We start from the raw sequence: 25,193 nt of genomic DNA on the forward strand, positions 1-25,193 counted from the left end.
GCTAAAGTCACGTTGGATGACATTCACCGCTCTCCCCGCATCTACCCAGCTGGTGATGCCATCATAGAAGGCAATGAGGTTGGTCGAGCACGACTTCCCCTTGGTGAATCCATGCTGACTACTCCTCATAACATTCTTCTCTTCCAATGGCTTGGAGATGGCATCCAGAACAAGCTGTTCCAACACATTTCCAGGGACAGAGGTGAGACTGACTGGCCTGTAGTTTCCCGGATCCTTCTTCCTGCCCTTCTTGAAGACCGGAGTGGCATTGGCTATCCTCCAGTCTTCAGGCACCTCACCCGTTCTCCAGGACCTTTCCAAGATGATAGAGAGCGGTTCGGCGATCACATCTGCCAGCTCCCTTAGCACATGCAGATGCATCCCATCGGAACCCATGGATTTGTGTGCATTGAGCCCACTCAGATGCTCCCAAACCACTCCCACATCCACTGGGGGGAGCCCTCCATTTCCCAGACCATTTGTCCTATTGTCAGGGGCAAGGAGTCCCAGGGGAGTGTCCTTGAAGCAAAGACTGAAGCAAAGAAAGCATTCAGTATCTCTGCCTTCTCAGCGTCCCCCGTGACAAGGACACTCCCCTCATTCAGCAAGGGACCCACATTATCCCTAGTCTTCCTCTTGCTGTTTAAATACTTGAAAAAACCCTTCTTATTATCCTTTATCTCTTTTGCAAGCCTCATCTCTAGGTGGGCCTTAGCCTTCCTCGTCGCGTCCCTGCAGGCCCTGACGACACATCTATACTCCTCCCAAGAGGACAGGCCCTTTTTCCACATTTCATAGACCCTCCTCTTCCTTTTGATCTCATTGATGAGCTCCTTGCTTATCCATGTGGGTTTCCTGCCCCCCTTCCCCGACTTCCTATTCCTTGGGATGCACAGACCCTGAGCATGGAAGAAGTGCTGCTTAAATGTAGCCCAGCTCTCACAAGCACCCTTGCTTTCTAGCAACCTATCCCATGAGATACTCCCAAGCAGGTTGCAGAAGAGGTTGAATTTGGCTCTTCAGAAGTCCAGGGTGGCAATCCTGCTTTTAGCCTTACTTCCTTTGCCTAGTCCCATCTGGAACTCCACCATCTCATGGTTGCTGCCCCCAACCTTCACATCCCTAACAAGGCCATCCCTGTTAGTAAGAACGAGGTCCAGGAGCACCCCCCGCCTCGTCGGCTCCTCCACCACCTGCATCAGAAAATTGTCCTCAATGCATTGTAGGAACTGTTTGGACTGCTCGTGCCTGGCCGAGTGGCTTACCCAGCAGATGTCTGGGTAATTGAAGTCCCCCATGAGGACCAGCGCTCGTGATCGTGAGGCTACTAGCAGCTGCTCGTAGAAGGCCTCATCGACTTCCTCCTCCTGATCTGGAGACCTGTAGTAGACCCCTACCACCTTGCCTCCCATACCAAATATTCCTGATACTATTCCTGATAATATGATTCCTGATAATGATCCCGAATATAGGGATCGTGGGTGGCCAGTTCACTACGTGTCATTAATGTACTGCATCAAGACCGATTAGATTTAAGCTGTGCAATATGAGCAGATTTTCCCTGTAACAGTTCCCTACGCTCTGCATTTTCCTTCCTGATCAGCCACCCTCAGCTCAACCACAGAGTCAGGCATATTACAGAGCAAAACCAAACAATACACATTCTCATTTTGGGGCGTGACTGGTACAATTCATCTGTGTTACCAATCTTTGTTCTAAAATTTCGTTTTAGAATCTCTCACTGTGCTGTGAACCCAGTAGCAAGTACCTTCTAGTAGTTAATTCCTTCTAGGACAATACCAGCAAGCACGTTTATGGACCGTCTTTCCAATGCAACAGCACTGTTGGCATGGTCTGAGCCTTTTGTGCACATTTCTACACACGGTTTAGGTTTGTCCTCATTTACCACCAGCTGTGTGCCCTGCCCTTCTGAGCCTTTGATGCTCATGTTGTTAGCTCTCCCATGTCTTCCTCAGCACCTGCATACTTGCCTACCTCTTCACAGGGAGAAAGCTAACTGATGGGGTGTGGAAGAGCAGTGTCTGCATGCCCACAGCACTCAGTTCAGAGCGCAGAGAGGCCCAGCAGGGCTTCTTTTTCCTTCGGGATATCCTTAGGGATGCTTACATCCTTCAGAGTTTTCAATCAAGTCACCCCGAGCAGTGCTACAAGCACCATGTGTGCCTCACGTAGTGGTGACAGAGTAAAGTTTCTTGATCTGTCACAGGCAGGGCTGCTGACATGATCTGGTGATCCCTTCAGATCTCCGGCTCCATATCAGCAAGTCACGTGCCCTTGTGAGTGTGTTTATTATTATTTATCCCTTTGCTAGCAAATACCAAAAGCACAGGCATTTGCACACACGTTCTCTCTCACCAGGGAAGGATAAAAACACCACTAATGTGTCTTGTGAAGCTGCTTGAAAATGTGCAGAAGGAGATGGTTTGAGGGCAGTGGTTTAGTTCTTCATCTGTTCTCCTTTGCCTCTGTGAGTTTCTTTTTTGCAACAAGCCTCTTGTGCAACTTCCTGACAAGGAAACGATGAAAATTTGTCATCTCCATGTGCTGTGGGGAATACCCCAGCTATGGCTCTGTCTGCACATCAGATTCAAGTCCGTGCAGACTGCCCGGCACTGAGGGAGCTGCTCTAGCTCCTCCTCCTGCAGGAGGGCTGTGCTTGTGGCCATACTGGTGACATGGACAGACTCTTGGTGGAGAAGTGATGCTGTGGCAGCAATTATGAACCAGCAAGAGAGAGTCAGTCCTAGGACTGCAGGTAACCATAAAGCCTTCCTTTCTGTCCTCCTCTAGGAGAAGGAGAAGGTGGGGGAAAATACGGGGCTGGGTTATATAAAGGGCATGGTACCGTGGCTGGCTGTGTACCAGCAGAAAGACCCAGTGCCCATTCTCAGGGTAGAAACCATCTCTTCAGGGTGTCTGCCGCCACAGACACCGAGCTGGACTGTCAGTCCTTTGAGTAAGTGACCACTCGCTGTTGTGTAAAACAGGCTGGGGGACAGAGCCCAACTAAGAATTGGGTCGCTGAGAGAAAGAAGCTCCAGAGAGAGGTGAGGAGGAGGGAGGTAGAGAAAGAGCATTCAGTGAAAGACGGGGTAAGGGAGGGCAACCAGGAAGGTTTGCAGGGGAGAAAAGAGGCGTGACAGAAGAAGAAAAGTAGTGCAGCTTGGGAAGAGCGCAGGCATGGCTTGTGACATGAAGCAAGAGGGCAGTCCCCGTGTTGCCCTACGCTGCAGGTGTGACCCACTGCCAGTGACAGACAGCACAAGCTGGTTACAGCGCCTGTGGGACCTGCCAGGCCTTGGGACAGGGTTATCAGCAGGCTGTCAGGGCACGCAGCCCCTTGGATTATCCTGCCCCCCGACTCTGGGCCGGGGATTTCCACTCTTGCCTTGTGTTTTTCAGCCCCAGCAGAAGGGAGCAGCTGTTCCCGCCTGAGCCCCTGGGTCTTGCTCATTTCTGCCCTTGCCGTCAAAACTGCCCTTATGACCGTCGGCCTCGGTGGGTGCCAGGGTCCCTTTACTTCCCCGGGGAGGAAGGGAACGGGGCCTGGAGTTGCCTGGTGTCAGGTGGACAAAGAAAACCCCAGCCTCTTTGCCAGCAGGCGACTGCCCTGCACCCAAACAGCCTGTTCTGCTGCCCCTTTCCCACGCTGCCTCTTAGCTGGGGAGTCGCGTCCCTTGCACAGTTAGCAGGTAGTGTCCTGGCAGGGCCTTCCCACAGCTCCTCTCACTTCCCAGCTGCCGAATCCAGCCAGTCCTGGGTGAAACCCATCAGTTCCTGCCCTCCCACTGCAACAGGGCCGAGAAGTCTCCTTAGTGCCAGACGACATCTGAGCAGGTTCCCCGAGGGCTGGCTGTTGGCTCTCAGTTCTCCTGGCCGCATTTGTGGTGTCCCTCAGAGCTCCTCGTGACCCTGTTGCAGCCGAGGAGCCAGCATGATCTCCCTGGACATCCTGCTACCAGGGCTGCCCACGGTTGAGCAGAGTGAGGCGTAAATCCTCCAAAATGCTCCAGCTGCATCCCACCCACAGCGCCTGGAACAAACAGAAGGGAAATATGTTGCGTGTAGTGTAGATACCTGGAGTATCGTTACTGCTCTGCGATAACTCTCCTGTGGTGTTCAGCTCCCTTGGGTGAGGCCTCAGCACTCAGCAGTTCTTCCCCTTCTTGGTATGCGTGCAAAGGGTGCTCTAAAGCTGCAGATCACAGGCAGATTAAGAGGGAATGCATATTGATATTCCACCTTTACTGGGATGGTCTCACAACTTCTTTGACCTTTTCCTGATCCCATCCTTGAAGGGTGTCTTAGCTGGGCTTTGTCGGCTGGGAAAATGAGTCTCAGCCAGCTGAGGTGAGGGAGGTTCATCTGATCAGTGTTTGCCCAAGGGAGGGAGTGTCCCGTAGTGGGGAAAGCTGTCTGCTCTTTTCCTCCAGGATACAATTTTCAGAGCTTGTTGGTGTAACCGAGTCTCTGAGGGAGCTCTCAGCCAGAAGGTGGAGGGCAGGACAGCTTGCCCATGAGTGAGGATGAAAGGATGACAGTAGCGCCTTCCTTCTCTTTCCTCTCTTCCCAGTTGTTCTCTTTCACAGGATCTGTGGCCAGTACAAGACTCTGCCCCAGAATGCTTCAGAGTGGCACTGCATCACCAGTGGACCTGCAAGCCAAAGTGAGTGATGCTAAGAGCCTTGGGAGTGACACTGAGCACGTCCCTCAGATTTATTCTGGTGTAAGTCAGCCTTTGAGTTTGGGAATGGGATTGTCAGCCAGAGCTGGATTGCCCTAGGGAAGGAAGATGGAGACATGAGGAAAGAAAATGCTGTGTTTTACAGTCTGACGTAGGATGCTCTGAAAACATGTCCTGGGCCAGTGGAAGAGGGTGGGTTGCTCCAGTTCTACCTTCTGATCACTCGTCCCATTCTCTGCCCACATATAGCCCCTCAGCTCCAGTCCAGTTCACGAATCTAGCCAAAAGCACTTCATCTTTTTGTAAGGGATGGCTCAAGCCTCTTATCTCCAGTGCCACGGTTTCTGATTCTACAAATTTAATGGAGAACTTTGAGTTGATCTAATATAGAAGAACACACGTAAATTAACATTTCCTTTTCTACTTCTTCCACTCCCTGGACTCTTCACTCTCTCCATTTGGTGCCAAGAAGGGAATCTGAGACAACTGCTTCGACCCTGATTAGATTTAAACTGTGTGAAATGAGCAGCTTTTCATTTCACAGAATCACAGAATTGTAGGGGTTGGGAAGAACCTAGAGAGACCATCAGGTCCAACCCCTCTGCCAAAACAGGTTCCTTAGAGTAGGTTGCCCAGGCAGGCCCCAGACGTGTCTTGGACATCTCCAGAGAAGTTGACTCCACAACCTCCTTGGGCACCCTGTTCCAGTGCTCTTTTGAGCAGATGAAAATGACAGTTTCTCTGCAGTGTCCATACTGATCAGCCAACATCAGCTCCCCTCCAGGATGCACATAGCCAAGTGTTTTCAGAGCACTGGGTTTTGGGTCCTCTGTGGTCTTCCTTTGGACAACAGCCTTCTGGGCCTCTCCTCCCTTCCCTGTTCCTTTTAATTTTTTGGCCCCATATCAGCAGCAGCTGGTTACAACGTTTGGCAGTCACACCTTGATTGCATAGATTAGCACGTAGAGCCCCTGGAGAGCTCCTGTGTGGGGAACCCAAGAAGACAGTCCCTGTGAGGTCTGAGATTCAGGGCAAGCATCTTCAGCTCTGCTCAGTGTACCAGAGTGTCTTTGTTGGTTGACTAGACTGGAAGGACTTGTTTGTTGGACATGTTCCATATTGAGCTATATTCTATGTGTGATAGAAACAGCTTACAGATAGAGGTATATATAACCTGAAAAAAGATAACCTCGTCCTTTAGAGAATGTGCCCATGCTTTTCGACCCATCATGAGACTTTCTGCGTGTATGGCAAATTTCTAGGAAAACATGCACGGCTTGTGTAAGAAACTACCAGTGTTGGCAGTGAGGCTGCCAGACTAGTTTACTGTGTATGTTTGTTCCTGTGTATGAGATGAGAGCTAATCACTTGGACAATGCTTTTCTGATGTCAGTGTCCCCAGAGGAGTGCTGCCAGCTACTTCCCATCTCACTTCCTCAGGAACGGTGAGGCAGAAAGTGCCTCTCCCCAGTGAGAGCTTGAATGGGCACGATAGAACAAGGGAAAAAGCTCCTCAAGCAGGGGCCCCGTGACAGTAATCTGTCAGGCTGTCAATGGTGCTGTTTGTGGAGCACAAAAGAGAGCATTTATGGCTGTCCAAAAGAAATGTGCAGTTCAAACCCCTTCCCTGATACTTGGGGTTCTGTGCTGAGCTCACTGAGAAGAGGCACAGCGCATCTTGTCCAACACAGGCTCTTCTTCCCCTACAGAGGACAGCTGGAAGTGCTGTCCAGAGGGCTGGAGACCCTTTCAGGAAAGCTGCTATTACTTCTCAGATGATCAGATGCCCTGGGATAAGAGCCAGCAGAACTGCAGTGGGATGGACTCCCAGCTGGTGGTGATCAATACAAAAGCAGAGCAGGTAAGTGCAGGGCTGGGAGAGGGCCAGAGCAGCCTGGAGACAGGAGTGCCAGGCCTGGAGGGGTCTCAGAGCCCCTCCTGGCTCCTGCAGTGGAGGGGGGATGTCCTTGCTGCATGCACTCAGCACTGGCTCCAGTCTGCCACCAGCTCCACCCCACTGGGACTCCTGCCACCTCCCTCTGTTCAGTCCTGAACCTCATGGACGTTGTACTCTGCCTGATTTCCAGGATTTCCTCTATAAGGAAATAGGAAGACAGATGAAATACCAACAACACAGCATCCATTTATACATCGGTCTGAGGGCACAGGAGGTGGGCCAGTGGCGCTGGGTAGACCAGACTCCCTATAATGAAACAGCAGCGTGAGTATCCCATGACGGAGAGGGTTTGGTGTGGCAAGAGGGTGGAAGAGATGTGAGGGTGTCTGATGAGCATGGGAGGGATATGCCATGGCTGTCTGTGAGAGGACAATGATGGAGCTGGCAAGGGCTTTGTAGGATACCAGGTTCCCACCGATCCATCCATGCTGGTTAGTGGTTAGCGATAAATTATCTGTGACATGGCCATCGGTGCTGTAGGCAGAGAAGAAGCTGCATTTCCTGAGGAGAAATACATGAATTCATACAGGACAAGCCTTGCCTGACCTCCGTACTGCCCAACACACACATGTGCAGGTGCAGACATATGGTCCATGTACCTGTAGGTGTGCAGGTGTAAGCACATGCTGGGCCAGTGCTGTCATGCTGCAGAAGCGATGGGATGCTGGAGAGATCACCAGGGCTTTTCTTGCAGATGTTTCTTCTGGAAGAGACGCATCCCCTGCTGGCTGTGAAGTGCCTGGGGTGAGCTGTGGTGAGCAGCTCTGCCCACCAGGACTGAACAGCTCCCTGCTGTGTTGGTTCTAGGAAGAAGTCAGGTTTGCATGTAAGACTGCTGCCAGTGGGATTAGCAGAGTGCGAGGAAGGGTACGACTTCTGTCCATCAAACAGCATCTGGAGTGTCTCCCCTCCAAGCCTTGTGTTCCACATGTGGCCTCTTCCAGCAATGTGCTTGCAGGGTACACAGGGAGTAACATGTCTGTCTCTCTCTCAGGTTCTGGAGGCCTGGGGAGCCAAGTGATGACCCTAATGAGCTGTGTGTTGTAATCAGTTACCATAAAGATATTTTCCGAAACTGGAATGATGTCCCATGCAGAATCCATTCTTATCGGATTTGTGAAAATGCAGCAGAAACTCTATGATGGAGGAATCCTCATCCTGAGATTAGCAGCGAACTGGGAACAGCAGAGGGCTGTGTTGGAGGGGGTAGGAGAGCCTTGGAGCCTTTATCTTCCCTCTGCTGGGTGGGATGATGAGACTGGGAGTGATGTTGCTCTGCACCCAGTATCCCCTGTGCATGTCTATTTCTCAAAGTACCCCTGATGTGGAAACAATAAATGCTAGAGAACTCTGCCTGTGCTTTCTCAGGCTGACCATCCCATCCCATGGTCGGTGAAGACAGATTTGGCAATGGAAGCTCCAGGCAAGCATGGCAGGTGAAGGTCATGTCTCTACGGGAAGTGGGCCAGTACCTTTCTTTCAATGCCATTGCCTCCATGGGACTGACACAGGAGGGTTTGGGGTCATCAGAGCAGTTCCTGGGCTCTTCTGTCAGTCATCCTCTTCTCTCTGTGTGGGTCTGGCAGCTGCTGGCCGAAAAGAGCTGGAGCTCTCCAGAAGGAAGAAGATGCAGGAATGCAAGAAGGATGCTCAGAGCTGCTGTTCCCTTTGTCTCCTTGAGAAGAGGTGTCTGCTTCTTGCTGGGTCATAGAGGGTCCTGTTCAGCATTGGCTTTGCTGAACAAATACTGATTTCCTGTAAAGCAGAAAATACAATATTACACCGATAAAAAAGGCTCTGGGCTCACTCCCCCTCTCTCTCTTTCCCTTTCCCTCTCTAAGCTGAGGTATTTTGCACATGCACGTGCTTCATACCAAGCATGTTGCTGTGCCAGCAAAGAGCCAGAGATGACTACTGCAGTAGAAGTTGCATACACCCAGTGAGTCTTAACGCTTCAGAGATAACCTGTGTGTAACGGTCCTGTCGCACACAGCCAGGGCTCTGGGAGAGACCGGGCACAGGAAACCAGCTGTGGGGTTTTCATATGTTGCCATGCTGAAGGTCTTACCTGAGAGAGAAACAGGAGCGTGTGCCAGGAGTCTAGCCTGCACATGGTTGACCAGGTATGAGGACATGGCCCCAGCAGCAAAATTAGTAGGTCCTTTGGTCACCCCTCCCACCTCAGAGCTAATCCTGGATTCAACAGATGCAGCGGGCGTCCTGGGAGGCTGGCACCTCAGTGGGCCCTGTCAGGGCACACCTGCCCAGGCTGGACGATGCTGGAGAAGAGGCAGGGAGAGGCAGGGCGGTTGCTGCCCGTGAGGGCCCCTCCAGAAGTGCAATGCACATGGCCTTCACTTCCACCCGAGTCTTGCTGCAGACCGTGTGCCCCTGTGGCTCCCATCCTTCTCCACCCCTTTCTGTTTCCTGGTCCCTATGCCCCCACCTCTGTTTGCCTCGGGAAGCATCACCTGCCTCGGTGCTCCCAAACAACCCGTGCCAGTTCCCCAGGCAGCGCCGATGTGCATCTCCTGGCTGTGTTGTTCTGTCCTACCTATAACGTGAGCCGTCCCTCTGTGTCCCAGTGCAGGGGAGAATTTGTACTGGAGAAAAGGTGGCTGACCAGGAGAGTTGGCTTCCTAAACCCATCCATGGGAGTCGTTGTGTGGGTGGTGGCAGAAGCTGCCGAATGCCATAGCCCAGCAGATGCAAGGCAGCTGCATTGCCATGTCCTTAAGTCCAGGCTGTAGCGAGGCTGAGTGTGTACACCAAACAGGCACAGCTGCAAACATTCACACAGCGTGTACGTATACAGGTACAAGTATGCATAGCATGCAGACAGACAGATGAGCACTGCTGAAAAGCACTTGCACAATCAACACCAGCAGCCTCACCCTAGTGCCCTCTCTGGCTGCTCAGGGTGAAAGCTTGTTAGCGGAGAATATAAGCTTACATATACAGAGTATGGATCCCTCCAGGTGTAGGATATCCCGACCGAAAGCCCCGGGACAAACTGACACAACGACCAGCATTCTGTGCCATAAGCCAATTTATTACTGTGTGACATTATCTTATTTAGTGTCAAAGCGTCCCACCCAGGAACCCAGGACCCCTCCCACTGTGCTAGCATGCACCCCAGACCCCTCCTTTCGTGCACGCAGGCACAACCCAGAATAATCCCACACCAGGAGCTAGGCTTAATCATTGAGTATCCAGTAGCTGCACTCTAGATTGCAAGGTCACACAAGACCCCTGTTGCTGCAGTATTTTCTTCTGTCCACATCCCACTGATCTTGTTTGTATCCGTGCTGTTCTTGTTGGCTCTTGTCTGTACTGCAAGGGTCTGGGAAAGTAGACTCAAGATTCTCCGGGGCCTCCAACTAGCATTTCCTAGCAATGAACTTGGTAAAACCAAGTACCACTGTCTTCAGTGGTTCAGGGACAGGCACGAGAGACCCTGGCAACTCTGCCAGGTTGGAGCATCTATAAGCAGAGTTGGATGCCATGGGCAGGCATTCAGCTGTCATTCCTGACAGTAAGGAGCACAGCAAGCACACACCCACAGCTTCAGCAGATGCATGTGCCCTTGAGCTTCCTCAGCAGCCTGTGGGTCAGCAGACTGCATGAAGTGGTGTGGACGCACACAGAACCTGCACCAGCAGCAGGAAGCCCCTGTAAACAGGGGAACCCACACGCACAGAAAAGAGGATGTGTTCTCGTAAGCTGCACTTCCCACCGCAGAAGCGAGAGCAGGGTCAGGAGCTTGTGCAAGTGTGCGTCTGATAACATGTAGGGTCTGGAGTTCTTGGGGGGGTAGCTGCAGAAAGCTGTTTAGAAACACATAGCTGTTTATTAATGTGTCATTGATCCATTATATCACAGAATCACAGAATCAGAGAACTGTAGGGGTAGAAAGGGAACTCGAAAGATCATCGGGTCCAACCCCCCTGCCAAAGGAGGTTCCTCAGAGCAGGCTGCCCAGGTAGGCGTCCAGACAGGCCTTGAATATCTCCAGGGAAGGAGACTCCACAACCTCCCTAGGCAGCCTGTTCCAATGCTCCGTCACCCTCACCGTGAAGAGGACAAACAACAGAGTCCCAGGGGAGTGTCCTTGAAGCAAAGACTGAAGCAAAGAAAGCATTCAGTATCTCTGCCTTCTCAGCGTCCCCTGTGACCAGGACAACCCCCTCATTCAGGAAGGGACCCACCTTATCTCTAGTCTTCCTCTTGCTGTTTACATACTTGAAAAAACCCTTCTTATTATACTTCATCTCTTTCGCAAGTCTCATCTCTAGGTGGGCTTTAGCCTTCCTCGTCGCGTCCCTGCAGGCCCTGACAACACATCTATACTCCTCCCAAGAGGACAGGCCCTTTTTCCACATTTCATAGACCCTCCTCTTCCTCTTGATCTTATGGATGAGCTCCTTGCTTCTCCATGCGGGTTTCTTGCCCCCCTTCCCCAATTTCCTATTCCTTGGGATGCACAGACCCTGAGCATGGAAGAAGTGCTGCTTAAATGTAGCCCAGCTCTCACAAGCGCCCTTGCTTTCTAGCAACCTATCCCATGAGATACTCCCAAGCAGGTCCCGGAAGAGGTTGAAGTTGGCTCTTCAGAAGTCCAGGGTAGCAATCCTGCTTTTAGCCTTACTTCCTTTGCCTAGTCCCACCTGGAACTCCACCATCTCATGGTCGCTGCATCCCAAGCTGCCCCCAACCTTCACATCCCTAACAAGCCCATCCCTGTTGGTAAGAACGAGGTCCAGGAACACCCCCTGCCTCGTCGGCTCCTCCACCACCTGCGTCAGAAAATTGTCGTCAACGCATTGTAGGAACTGTTTGGGCTGCTCGTGCCTGGCCGAGTGGCTTACCCAGCAGATGTCTGGGTAATTGAAGTCCCCCATGAGGACCAGCGCTCGTGATCGTGAGGCTACTAGCAGCTGCTCGTAGAAGGCCTCATTGACTTCCTCCTCCTGATCTGGACACCTGTAGTAGATCTCCACCACCGTGCCTCCCATACCAAATATTCCTGATACTATTCCTGATAATATTATTCCTGATAATATTCCTGATAATGATCCCGAATATATGGATCGTGGGTTGCCAGTTAACTACGTGTCATTAATGTACTGCATCAAGACCGATTAGATTTAAGCTGTGCAATATGAGCAGATTTTCCCTGTAACAGTTCCCTACCCTCTGAGTTTTCCTTCCTGATCAGCCACCCTCAGCTCAACCACAGAGTCAGGCATATTACAGAGCAAGAACAAACAGCACACAACACACATTCTCATTTTGGGGCATGAGTGGTACAATTCATCTTTGTTACCACGCTTTGTTCTAAAATTTCATTCTAGAATCTCTCACTGTGCTGTGAACCCAGTAGCAAGTACCTTCTAGTAGCTACTTCCTTCTAGGACAATACCAGCAAGCACATTTATGGACCGTCTTTCCAATGCAACAGCTCTGTTGGCATGGTCTGAGCCTTTTGTGCACATTTCTACACACGGTTTAGGTTTGTCCTCATTTACCACCAGCTGTGTGCCCTGCCCTTCTGAGCCTTTGATGCTCATGTTTTTAGCTATCCCATGTCTTCCTCAGCACCTGCATACTTGCCTGCCTCTTCACAGGGACAAAGCTAACTGATGGGGTGTGGAAGAGCAGTGTCTGCATGCCCACAGCACTCAGTTCAGAGCGCAGAGAGGCCCAGCAGGGCTTCTTTTTCCTTCGGGATATCCTTAGGGATGCTTACATCCTTCAGAGTTTTCAATCAAGTCACCCCGAGCAGTGCTACAAGCACCATGTGTGCCTCACGTAGTGGTGACAGAGTAAAGTTTCTTGATCTGTCACAGGCAGGGCTGCTGACATGATCTGGTGATCCCTTCTGATCTCCGGCTCCATATCAGCAAGTCACGTGCCCTTGTGAGTGTGTTTATTATTATTTAATTTGCTTTGCTAGCAAATACCAACAGCACAGGCATTTGCACACTCGTTCTCTCTCACCAGGGGAGGATAAAAACACCACTAATGTCTTGTAATGCTGCTTGAAAATGTGCAGAAGAAGATGGTCTGAGTGGCAGTGGTTCTAGTTTTCATCTGTTCTCCTTTGCCTCTGTGAGTTTCTTTTTTGCAACAAGCGTCTTGTGAAACGTCCTGACAGAGGAATGGTGAAAATTCGCCTCTCTCCATGTGCTGTGAGAAATACCCCAGCTATGGCTCTGTCTGCACATCAGATTTGAGTCCGTGCAGACTGCCCAGCACTGTGGGAGCTGCTCTAGCTCCTCCTCCTGCAGGAGGGCTGTGCTTGTGGCCATACTGGTAACGTGGACGGACTCTTGGTGGAGAAGAGCGATGGTGTTGGCAGCGATAATGAACCAGCAAGAGAGGGTCAGTCCTGGGACTGCAGGTAACCATAAAGCCTTCCTTTCTGTCCTCCTCTAGGAGAAGGAGAAGGTGGGGGAAAATACGGGGCTGGGAAATATGAAGGGCATGGTACCATGGCTGGCTGTGTACCAGGAGAAAGACCCAGTGCCCATTCTCAGGGTAGAAACCATCTCTTCTGCGTGTCTGCTGCCAGACACCGAGCTGGACTGTCAGTCCTTTGAGTAAGTGACCACTCGCTGTTGCGCAAAAGAGGCTGGGGGACAGAGCCCAGCTAAGAGTTGGGTCGCTGAGAGAAAGAAGCTCCAAAGAAAGCTGAGGAGGAGGGAGGTAGAGAAAGAGCATTCAGTGAAAGACAGGGTAAGGGAGGGCAACCAGGACGGTGTGCAGGGGAGAAAAGAGGTGTGACGGGAGAAGAAAAGTAGTGCAGCTTGGGAAGATCGCAGCTATGGCTTTTGACATGAAGCAAGAGGGCAGTCCCCGTGTTGCCCTACGCTGCAGGTGTGACCCACTGCCAGTGACAGACAGCACGAGCTGGTTACAGCGCCTGTGGGACCTGCCAGGCCTTGGGACAGGGTTATCAGCAGGCTGTCAGGTCACGCAGCCCCTTGGATTATCCTGCCCCCCGACTCTGGGCCGGGGATTTCCACTCTTGCCTTGTGTTTTTCAGCCCCAGCAGAAGGGAGCAGCTGTTCCCGCCTGAGCCCCTGGGTCTTCCTCGTTTCTGCCCTTGCCGTCAAAACTGCCCTTATGACCGTTGGCCTCGGTGGGTGCCAGGGTCCCTTTACTTCCGCGGGGAGGAAGGGAACGGGGCCTGGAGTTGCCTGGTGTCAGGTGGACAAAGAAAACCCCAGCCTCTTTGCCAGCAGGCGACTGCCCTGCACCCAAACAGCCTGTTCTGCTGCCCCTTTCCCACGCTGCCTCTTAGCTGGGGAGCCGCGTCCCTTGCACAGTTAGCAGGTAGTGTCCTGGCAGGGCCTTCCCACAGCTCCTCTCACTTCCCAGCTGCCGAATCCAGCCAGTCCTGGGTGAAACCCATCAGTTCCTGCCCTCCCACTGCAACAGGGCCGAGAAGTCTCCTTAGTGCCAGACGACATCTGAGCAGGTTCCCCGAGGGCTGGCTGTTGGCTCTCAGTTCTCCTGGCCGCATTTGTGGTGTCCCTCAGAGCTCCTCGTGACCCTGTTGCAGCCGAGGAGCCAGCATGATCTCCCTGGACATCCTGCTACCAGGGCTGCCCACGGTTGAGCAGAGTGAGGTGTAAATTCACCAAAATGCTCCAGCTGCATCCCACCCACATCGCCTGGAACAAACAGAAGGGAAATATGTTGCGTGTAGTGTCCTGGAGTATCGTTACTGCTCTGCGATAACTCTCCTGTGGTGTTCAGCTCCCTTGGGTGAGGCCTCAGCACTCAGCAGTTCTTCCCCTTCTTGGTATGCGTGCAAAGGGTACTCTAAAGCTGCAGAACACAGGCAGATTAAGAGGGAATGCATATTGATATTCCACCTTTACTAGGATGATCTCACAACTTCTTTGACCTTTTCCTGACCCCATCCTTTAAGGATGTCTTAGCTGGGCTTTGTCGGCTGGGAAAATGAGTCTCAGCCAGCTGAGGTGAGGGGGGCTCATCTGATCAGTGTTTGCCCAAGGGAGGGAGTGACCCGTAGTGGGGAAAGCTGTCTGCTCTTTTCCTTCAGGATACAATTTTCAGAGCTTGTTGGTGTAACCGAGTCTCCGAGGGAGCTCTCAGCCAGAAGGTGGAGGGCAGGACAACTTGCCCATGAGTGAGGATGAAAGGATGACAGTAGCGCCTTCCTTCTCTTTCCCCTCTTCCCAGTTGTTCTCTTTCACAGGAGCTGTGGCCAGTACAAGACTCTGCCCCAGAATGCTTCGGAGTGGCACTGCATCCCCAATGGATCTGCAAGCCAAAGTGAGTGATGCTAAGAGCCTTGGGAGTAACACTGAGCACGTGCCCCACATTTATTCTGGTGTAAGTCAGCCTTTGAGTTTGGGAACGGGATTGTCAGCCAGAGCTGGATTGCCCTAGGGAAGGAAGATGGAGAGATGAGGAAAGAAAATGCTGTGTTTTACAGTCTGACTTAGGATACTCTGAAAACATGTCCTGGGCCAGTGGAAGAGGGTGGGTTGCTCCAGTTCTACCTTGTGATCACTCGTCCCATTCTCTGCCCACATATAGCCCCTCAGCTCCAGTCCAGTTCACAAATCTAGCCAAAAGCACTTCATCCTTTTGTAAGGGATGGCTCAGATCTGTGCTCTCCAGTGCCTTGGTTTCTGTTTCTACAAATGTAATGGTAAACATTGATCTAATACAGAAGAACACAGGAAAATTAACATTTTTTTTTCTGCTTCTTCCACTCCCTGGACTCTTCAATTTCTCGATTTCGTGCCAAGAAGGGAATCTGAGACAACTGCTTTGACCCTGATTAGATTTAAACTGTGTGAAATGAGCAGCTTTTCATTTCACAGAATCACAGAATTGTAGGGGTTGGGAGGGACGTGAAGAGAGCATTGGGTCCAACCCCCCTGCCAAAGCAGGTTCCCTAGAGCAGGTTGCCCAGGTAGGCGTCCAGGTGGGCATTGAATATCTCCAGAGAAAGGGACTCCACAGCCTCATGAATGGAAGCTGGGACCTTTTGAAGAGTGTGAGCCCTGAAGCCTGCATCTTTACTCTGCTGGGTGAGAATATGTGAGTGCAAGGGACATGGTCAAATATATACCTGTAGGTACTGGAAGTACTAAGCACCTGCCCAGGCAGAAGCATTGCAGGCAGGCAGGTTCGTTGCTTTTCATGTGGTTCTTGCAGCACAAGAATTCTTTGCTTCTGATTTTGGTTCCTCTGTGGTCTTGCTTTGGACCACAGCCTCCTGGGCCTCTCCTCCCTTCCCTGTTCCTTTCATTTTTCTGGCCCCATATCAGCAGCAGCTGGTTACAGCATTTGGCAGTCGCACCTTGATTGCATAGATTAGCACAGGGAGCCCCTGGAGAGCTCCTGTGTGGGGAACCCAAGAAGAAAGTCCCTGTGAGGTCTGAGATTCAGCTCTGCTCAGTGTACCAGAGTGTCTTTGTTGGTTGACTAGACTGGAAGGACTTGTTTGTTGGACATGTTCCATATTGAGCTATATTCTGTGTGTGATAGAAACAGCTTACAGATAGAGGTATATAACCTGAAAAAAGATAACCTCGTCCTTTAGAGAATGTGCCCATGCTTTTCAATCCATCATGTGACTTTCTGCATGTATGGCAAATTTCTAGGAAAACATGCACGGCTTGTGTAAGAAACTACCAGTGTTGGCAGTGAGGCTGCCAGACTAGTTTACTGTGTATGTTTGTTACTGTGTACGAGATGAGAGCTAATCACTTGGACAATGCTTTTCTGATGTCTGTGTCCCCAGAGGAGTGCTCAGCTCCTTCCCATCTCACTTCCTCAGGAACGGTGAGGCAGAAAGTGCCTCTCCCCAAGCAGAGCTTGAATGGGCAGATAGAACAAAGGAAAAAGCTCTTCAAGCAGGGGCCCTGTGACAGCAATCTGTCAGGCTCTAAATGGTGCTGTTTGTGGAGCACAAAAGAGAGCATTTACCGCTGTCCAAAAGAAATGTACAGTTCAAACCCCTTCTCTGATACTTGGGGTTCTGCGCTGAGCTCACTGAGAAGAGGCACAGCGCATCTTGTCCAACACAGGTCTTTCTTCCCCTACAGAGGACACCTCCCCCCTCTTTATGCAGTAACGTACCCTCTTTAACCCGTTACACTAAGCGTGATTTAATCATAATTACTTAGGGACGAGTATCCGTCCCAGGAGCAAGCGGTGACAATGGGAACCCTTCATGATTTTTGGTGACAATGGTCGGCATGCTGCGATTCATTATACTGCTTCTAGCTATTTTTGCTTTAATACATGCATATACTAGCCCTATCCCAATGAATACTATTACTAGTAGCAATATTGTTTGTAAGAGCGATTTAAGCCATCCTTCTAGCTGAAAGCCTAACCCCTCGAGAGTTGCCCCCAGGCAATTCTGTTCTGCGTCACGCTGCTCTTCTTTTATTTTGTCTTCTACCTGGGCTATTTGGGATATGTCACATTCTACATCGGCAGTTACATTCGGAATGTGTATACAACAATGGTCAACCTTATCTTTAAGGTATCCACAGACGCCCTGTTCCTTTAACAGAAGCATATCCAGGGCCAATCTATTCTGCAGGGTCATTCTTGTTGTGGCTTGTAACTGTATATTTAATTCCTTAAACCCCCTTTTGGTCATGTTGGCCAGTCTATGTACTTGCCCCATCAAATTGTATATCAGCTCCCTATTGTGGTAGGAGGCTATCGGGGCAAACGATTCTACCACCAATCCTATTTTTATCCCAGTGGACAGTTCCTGCCACTCATCGTCTTCTTCACTTACTTCTCTTTTTGTCCTTCTCTCTATGAGATTTTTTCCAAAGCGGGCAAAGGGTGGGCAATCCTAAAGTTATTTCTTTTACTGGGCCAACCAAATTTAAATGGGTCGTCCAATTTCCATCACTGGCGGCCCACACAAAATGTCCCATGCTTCGTATAGTCGAAGATTTACAATTCTCTAAGGTCTTTTCCCTGCCACTCTGGCTGGCTATATTCCGATTGGTGATACTCATGTTAACTTGTAGACCTCTGCATGCACATCCGGTGGCTAAGGCTATCTTTACTGGGAGCAGAGATATTGTTTCTAAAGCAGTGTCACAACTGAATATTTGTGTACAATTCCACCACAGGACTGCCTTTACCCTCTCCCGACTACTAGTTTCCCTCTGAGCCGTCTCATATAGTAAACTCTGGTCATTATTCGTCCTTCCTACCCACTGCAAACACCAAGGAGTATTCCCCCCATATTGGTATTTCTGCAGTATATTTAATGCCCATGCTGACTCCCAACCCTCTAATCCTCCTATCTCATTACCTTCTTTACACTTCCATATAACCTTTTCCTTTTGTCGTGTGCGTGGTGCATCATACTCACACATCCCTAGTCGTCCATCCTCGTTGTCTAGGTCCGTAAATATGCAATTTCTTTCCTTTTGACGCCCAGAATAAAGGTGAATCTGACACTCTCTATAAAACCCTTCCAGCATTTCTGTCTCTATGACCGTTTCCGATTCACTTTGGATTGTTTTGTTTTTCTCAATCTGGGGTATCGGTGATGTGATTATACCCCAGGGTATAGGATCACTTGCGGATTTAGGTATAGGTAAACAAGCGGTCACTTGACTCACATTCTGCATTTTTGCGAAATCTCTAATTAACCCTATCATTAAATTTTCCTCTTGATTGCTCCTTGCTTGCTATGTGCACTGAACTGACCTTTTATATCTCTCATTTTTAACAACACCGGAATTTTATAGATTCCTCGGGTTGCTCGTGGGCTGCGAGCAGTGCGATGTGGCCACAATAGCAGACCCATAGAGCACAAACCAAGTGTCATGTTAGCTGGAATCACCTTCCAAGCACGTTCCTGAGAACAGAGCAACCAATAGGGGTTAGGTAAACGCCAACGAGCAGAGTTCGAAACATGCACGACGCGGACCGATTGATAAAGGGCCGTCGCACGGCTATTTACAGTCCAAGCATCCCCAGGGAAAAAGTCCACCGGTGCAGGAGCTTGGCCCGGTGGCCCCACCCACAACCAGGCCACCGACTGATTGCGCACCGTGGTCTTAACTGTCCATGGCAGAACGGTCACATCCACTACTGTCCCATTGTCCCAAATGTCAACGGAGCCGCACAATTGTGCCGCCGGCAGAACGGTTTCTTTTCCGTCCTCCGTCGCATGTGTGGTGCTGTCCGATGACAAGAGTGTTTCATGTCTCAGATTGATACCTGCCTGCATGGTGGCATTGATACGGATGGTAGTCAGCTTCCTTCCCCGGCAAGTAACAGGCGGAAACAACCCATGAAGTGTCCCGTTGAGTACTGGCTCAGCAGACCGTAGGTTGCAAGCGTATGGCGTTGGGAACAGCGGAGCGGTCCGGTAGCCCACAGCATACTCCTGCCAGTAGCCCCCGTACACTGCAGGGCATAAGGCGAGGACAAGCAGGAGTCGCTGTAAAGGGAAGAAAGTTACTTACTCATTTCCTGTTCCTTTGAGTCCACCTGCTCAGGGAACGGACGTACCCATCGGGCTGGAACCCATCGAACCCCCGATGGTAGTTGTACACAGGCGTAACCCCGACCCATAACTAACAGGGGTACCGGATCCCGATTCCACGGCCCACCGTCCAGGCGTACCTGAACGACCCCTAAAGGTACGCGTTCTGTCATAACATGGTCTGTGGATCGACCTTCCAAATGATTTAAACTAAAAAGGGCCTTTAATAACAAAGTGTGTGGACAGGAATCTCCATAGCCGGTCGCCTCCATTCCCCCCTCTTTAAGGGCATCGAGGAGAGCTTTCAAAGCCAGATGAGTACGCTCAATAATGGCTTGCCCAGTAGAATTATACGGAATACCCAACATATGAGTGATGCCCCAGGTACAACACCATTGGCCAAAGAGCCGACTAGTGTAGCCTGGACCATTATCTGTTTTTAGAGTGTGCGGGATGCCCATGACCGCAACTGCAATGCGCAGGGCATGAATGCACTCTCGAGCTTTCTGTGCTGTGAGAGCAGTAGCCCACATCATACCACTACAGGTATCCACCGCGACGTGGAGAGACCGGAAACGTCCGAAAGGCGCATATTCTGTAACGTCCATCTGCCACAGCTCGTTGGGGCGCAGTCCTCTCGGATTTACCCCAGACGGCAGAGGAGCAGGGTGACTACAGGCTGGACATGCGGCTATTATAGACCGTGCGTCAGCTAGCAGAATTTTATATAGACAATGCAGCGACAAAGCCGATTGGTGAAATTGGCAGTGCGACTGGGCAGCAGCTACACGGGTATCGACAAGAGCGGGGTAGCATGCCAAGTCTGCTGCCGCGTTACCTGCCGTAATGAAACCAGGTAACTGGGTATGGCTGTTGACATGCATTACAAAAACAGGCTGGCTGCGCTGAGAAAGAGCATTATACAGGAGGACTGTGGTTTCAGTCCGTGGTGCAATGCAGGAACGGCAGAGGGTGGCAGAGCAAAAACAGTATTGGCTATCTGTTACAATATTCAAAGGCTCTGTGGGAAAAAGAGAGAGCACGAGACAAATAGCAAGCATTTCAAGACGCTGTAAAGAAACAGAAGTGTTGCAGCGCACTTGGCCTTCCCATTCCGAGCCAGTCCACCACACCACAGCAAACTTGTGAGTGGAGCCAGCTGCATCAGTGAAAACAGTTCAAGCCTGCAATGGCTCTGGAAAGATCGACAAAGCAGGAATTACATCAAGTACGGAAAATAGATTCGCATAAGGCGACTTTGGATATGCCTGCAAAGCATAAGGGTAAGCTGCTAGGGCAGTCTGCAACCGCATAGATTGTTGTAAAAGAGACGCCAGGGCATTCGGCCGTAGTTCCACCGACAACAGGCGCGGTTCACTGCCATCTATTGCACGTACCTTCGTTCGAGCCCACTCTATAGCGAGGGCAAGGAGTTCATCCCATTGTGGAAACGCAACGCGGGGCACAGACACATAGCCAAAAAGCAGTGGGCGCTGCAGCTGGCCCTGATGTAGAATAATAACAGCTCCCTGTACCTGCAGAAGGATGTGTGCAAGTAAGGGCCGCGCGGCATCGCGATGCCATAAGCCTTGCTTTTGGAGGCATTGCATAAAGCGCTCTAATATGTGCTGATGTTGGGAAGACAGCTGGCGCGGGGCTGTCAGGTCAGTGTCGCCCCGTAACTGATCAGTAAATAATTGCATCTCGTCAGGGGGCAGCGGAACAAATTGACGGAGCCACTGCAGGGCGCCAACCAACACTTGTAACTGATGCAAGTTAGTAACCGAATTCTCTGTGACCAACAATTTTTAAGGCCGCACAAGGCGTTCTGTAAGCTGAGTCCCCAGATATTTGTATGGAGCCACTAGCTGAGTTTTATCTTTCCCGATGGTCAGACCAAATCTCAATAGAGCGGCCTCTATTTGATCGTACAGACCCGAAGGCAGTACGAGGGCAGTACGGGGGCAGCAAGCAGCAGGTCATCCATATAATGGACTACCAAAATAGTGGGGTGCTGCTGACGAACTGTCTTGAGAGCTTTGGCCACATACATCTGACAAATTTTAGGGGAATTCTTCATACCTTGAGGGAGGACAACCCATTCATACCGGGCTGCTGGCTGCATATTGTTCAACGATGGAATGGTTAGAGCAAAACGCTTGGTGTCATTGGGATGCAAAGGTATGCTGAAAAAACAATCCTTTAAATCTATAATCATACATTGCCAATCTCTAGGGATCATAGTAGGTAACGGCAACCCGGGCTGTAAGGGCCCCATGTCCTCCATCGAGGCATTAACCGCACGTAGATCATGTAAAAAGCGCCATTTCCCAGATTTTTTCTTAATTACAAATACAGGGGAGTTCCAAGGGCTAGTTGATGGAACGAGATGTCCTTGTTGCACTTCTTGTTTGACGAGTTCATGCAGAGCGATAAGCTTTTCTTTTGTGATGGGCCACTGGGCAACCCATATGGGGTCATCCGACCACCATGTTAAATGCCAACAGGGGCACGGCTCCCTAGTGGCCCCTTGTATAAAACCTGCTGTGAAGGTTCAATATGCAAGCGAGCTCCTGCTAACACTAATGCATCACGACCCAACAGAGATATAGGAATGGCTAGAACGTAGGGTCTGAGGGGCCCCACCTCCCGCCGGACACCAGCGTCACCCCAGCGAATCAATACTGGATGATGGCTGCGATGGCCTTCCACCAAACCACCCACCCCACTGACCGCTCGGGGCAGCGGATCTAGCGGCCATTGTTGAGGCCAGTGTGCGGCGGAAATGGAGGTGACATCTGCACCAGAGTCCACTAAAAAGGTTATAGTGGCTACCGGTGGAAATGGATCCTTCACACCTTGAATAGCTACTCGGGCAGGCAAAGTTGGCCGAGAACCCATGTCAAAGCTAACTTGTATCAGGGGATAATTCGCTCTAGAGAGTCCATCATCACTTTCGGTTACCAGAGGGAATACATTGGGCTCAGCTGTGGCAGTCCGCAGCTGCACTGGAATCTCCACTCCTTGCTCCACCGCCCGTGCACCTGCAAGCCAAGCTTCTCTATTTACCAATCGTTTTCTGGCCCGAGACTGGACGGCGGACTTGTCCACCCCTGCTCGATGGGGGTTGTGACCCATGCTTGCGGCCGAGATGGCGGGTCCCTTTTCGTCCCAGTGTTGGCGTTTCCCGACAGGCCCCCCCCCTCTTTTCCTCTTTTACCTCCCCTTTTCATTGTGAACACTCGCAAGCGCAGTGGCCAGGTCGCCCACACACCCAACAACGGACACGGCTGTTTTTGATCACAGGTTCCCTTTTCTTGGAACAATCACGAACTACGTGACCACGCTGTCCGCAACGAAAACAGCCTCCAGGATGAATCTGGAGAGCAAACGCCTGGAGGGTGGATGTGACCCCAACCATCTGCTCACTGAGAGCAGCAGCAAGAGGCTGCATCTCCTGAGCCTTGCCAAATGCACATCCGCGAGCAATCAGCTTGCCCGCGCTTGCAGAAGCTGGAAGCGCTGCAAGAGTGGCCTTGAACTCAGGTAGAGCTCCCGTTCTTAAGCATTCTCTCAAAACAACATCTTGCACTTCCAGTGGTAAATTACTGCTCGCCACAGCTGTCTGCACTCTATCTGCAAAGCGCCCAAAGTGTTCCTCAGGTTTTTGCCGAATATGGAGACAACTGGGAGTTGGGCTGACTGCAGCTGTTCCTGCGGAGTATTCCACCGCCCCCGTCCCAACAATGCTTCCCCTTACAGGCATACCATGTAAAGGATCCTGGGGATTTGCCCAGGCACGCGCCATTAACACTTCACCTTCCTCTTCTAGCAAAGACTCAAACATGGGTACCTGCGCTGCCGTCAGGCAGGCTCGGGCAACCTGCCGCCAATCAAATATCAAGGGCCCTTGCAAGGCCACCGCATCCAACAAAACCTGTGTCTGTGGGCTAGAGAATCCCCCCTCCTCTACAGCCTTTTTTAACTGTAGCAGCACCTTACAATCTACCGGCTGCCACTGATGTCCTTGAGACCCTGCGAAAACAGGACAGCACCCTATCCGCACAGGACTTGGCATTATTTCACAACCTGAGAGAAGACATTCTCTCGCACTAATAGTCCATTTTTCTCTTGCCTTTTGCACCTCCTCGCGGATGTGCATCGGCTGCCGCGGGGTAGCCTGTCTAGGATCCCGAGACTCCTCATCTGTTGAACTCTCACTATCCACTCATTCTCTCTCTTGGGGCGCAGCACCCTACGGAACGGGAATGCAACGCATGGACGATGGTAGGGGCTTCTCCGAAAAAAGTTCCACCCGCGCTTCCCCTCCTGCCCGCTCTCCAGGGTCAAACGCAGGGGGGGCTGCATACAGGGGCGGCCGGAGGGAGCCCGAAAATGCTGGCGGATGCCACCCCTGCCCCCTCAGGACCCCCAGCAGGGAACAAAATAAGGGAGCCCTTCTTATTTACCCCCCAAAAGGACCCGTCCGATGAAGTATGTACGGTGCTCCCTTCCGCCGGAGGAGCACTAGGTGTTGCTATTCTTTCACGATCCAACCGAACTCGCAGGGGGGCCACAAAAGGTTTCCCACCCTCTTCTTTCTCCTGTTCCACATTATTTTCATCCCCGATCGAGCCTCCTCCTTCGCCTTCCCTGACCCCTCCTTTAGATTGTTTTTTATCGGGAAAGTAGACTCAAGATTCTCCAGGGCCTCCAACTAGAATTTCCTAGCAATGAACTTGGTAAAACCAAGTACCACTGTCTTCAGTGGTTCAGGGACAGGCACGAAAGACCCTGGCAACTCTGCCAGGTTGGAGCATCTATAAGCAGAGTTGGATGCCATGGGCAGGCATTCACCTGGCATTCCTGGCAGTAAGGGATAAGGCAAGCACACACCCACAGCTTCAGCAGATGCATGTGCCCTTGAGCTTCCTCAGCAGCCTGTGGGTCAGCAGACTGCATGAAGTGGTGTGGACGCACACAGAACCTGCACCAGCAGCAGGAAGCCCCTGTAAACAGGGGAACCCACACACCCAGAAAAGAGGATGTGTTCTTGTAAGCTGCACTTCCCACCGCAGGAGTGAGGGTAGGGTCAGGAGCTTGTGCAAGTGTGCGAATGATCACTTGTGGGGTCTGGAGTTCTGGGGGGGTAGTTGCAGGAAGCTGTTTAGAAACCCATAGCTGTTTATTAATGTGTCATTGATCCATTATATCACAGAATCACAGAATCTCTGAACTGTAGGGGTTGGAAGGGACCTTGAAAGATCACAGAATCACAGAATCACAGAATTTCTAGGTTGGAAGAGACCTCAAGATCATCGAGTCCAACATCTAACCTAACACTAACAGTCCCCACTAAACCATATCCCTAAGCTCTGCATCTAAACGTCTTTTGAAGACTTCCAGGGTTGGAAGATCATCAGGTCCAACCCCCCTGCCAAAGCAGGTTCCTCAGAGCAGGTTGCCCAGGTAGGCGTCCAGACAGGCCTTGAATATCTCCAGAGAAAGAGACTCCACAGCCTCCCTGTGTAGCCTGTTCCAATGCTCCGTCACCCTCACCCTGAAGAAGTTCTTTCGCATGTCAGTGCGGAACTTCCTGTGCTCTAACTTGCAGTCATTGCCCCTTGTCCTATCCCCACAAACCACTGAGAAGAGGTTGGCTGCATCCTTCCATCCCCCACACCTCAGATATTTATATACACTGAGGAGATCCCCTCTCAGTCTTCTCTTCTCCAGGCTGAACAGACCCAGGTCTCTCAGCCTTTCTTCATAAGGAACATGCTCCAGGCCCCATATCATCTTTGTGGCCCTCCGCTGGACTCTTTCCAGGAAATCCCTGTCTTTTTTTGTACTGGGGAGCCCTGAACTGGACACAGTACTCCAGGTGAGGCCTGACCAGGACAGAGTAGACGGGGAGGATCACCTCCCTTGACCTGCTGGCCACGCTCCTTTTAATGCACGCCAGGATCCCATTGGCCTTCTTGGCCACCAGGGCACAGTGCTGGCTCATG

General features: G+C 51.2%; 2 protein-coding genes across 2 annotated transcripts; one reads left to right on the forward strand and one right to left on the reverse strand.

Moving 5' to 3' along the window:
- Positions 1-2,618: 2,618 nt before the first annotated feature.
- LOC119717056 (C-type lectin domain family 4 member D-like) lies at positions 2,619-8,015 on the forward strand. Its single transcript, XM_072042944.1, has 6 exons — positions 2,619-2,776; positions 3,424-3,519; positions 4,595-4,687; positions 6,415-6,566; positions 6,793-6,926; positions 7,657-8,015. The coding sequence occupies exons 1-6, from the start codon at positions 2,740-2,742 to the stop codon at positions 7,802-7,804; spliced, it is 660 nt and encodes a 219-aa protein (XP_071899045.1). The 5' UTR covers positions 2,619-2,739; the 3' UTR covers positions 7,805-8,015.
- Positions 8,016-17,401: 9,386 nt separating this feature from the next.
- On the reverse strand, positions 17,402-22,358 carry LOC140003290 (uncharacterized). The gene is made up of 2 exons (XM_072042908.1): positions 20,580-22,358; positions 17,402-19,137 (listed from the first exon to the last, which is right to left on the reverse strand). The coding sequence occupies exons 1-2, from the start codon at positions 20,883-20,885 to the stop codon at positions 18,349-18,351; spliced, it is 1,095 nt and encodes a 364-aa protein (XP_071899009.1). The 5' UTR covers positions 20,886-22,358; the 3' UTR covers positions 17,402-18,348.
- Between the last annotated feature and the right edge of the window lie 2,835 nt (positions 22,359-25,193).

The sequence above is a fragment of the Anas platyrhynchos genome, chromosome 1 (assembly GCF_047663525.1).
Source record: "Anas platyrhynchos isolate ZD024472 breed Pekin duck chromosome 1, IASCAAS_PekinDuck_T2T, whole genome shotgun sequence".
Taxonomy (NCBI): Eukaryota; Metazoa; Chordata; class Aves; order Anseriformes; family Anatidae; genus Anas; species Anas platyrhynchos.

Coding starts and splice junctions, on each gene's coding strand:
- LOC140003290 (XM_072042908.1), bottom strand. CDS start 20,885: ATGCAATTATTTACTGATCAGTTACGGGGCGACACTGACCTGACAGCC. Junction 19,138..20,579: donor TAGAGTGGGCTCGAACGAAG/GTACGTGCAATA, acceptor TTCCCTTTACAG/CGACTCCTGCTTGTCCTCGC.
- LOC119717056 (XM_072042944.1), top strand. CDS start 2,740: ATGAACCAGCAAGAGAGAGTCAGTCCTAGGACTGCAG. Junction 3,520..4,594: donor CCTTATGACCGTCGGCCTCG/GTGGGTGCCAGG, acceptor CTCTCTTCCCAG/TTGTTCTCTTTCACAGGATC. Junction 6,567..6,792: donor TCAATACAAAAGCAGAGCAG/GTAAGTGCAGGG, acceptor CCTGATTTCCAG/GATTTCCTCTATAAGGAAAT.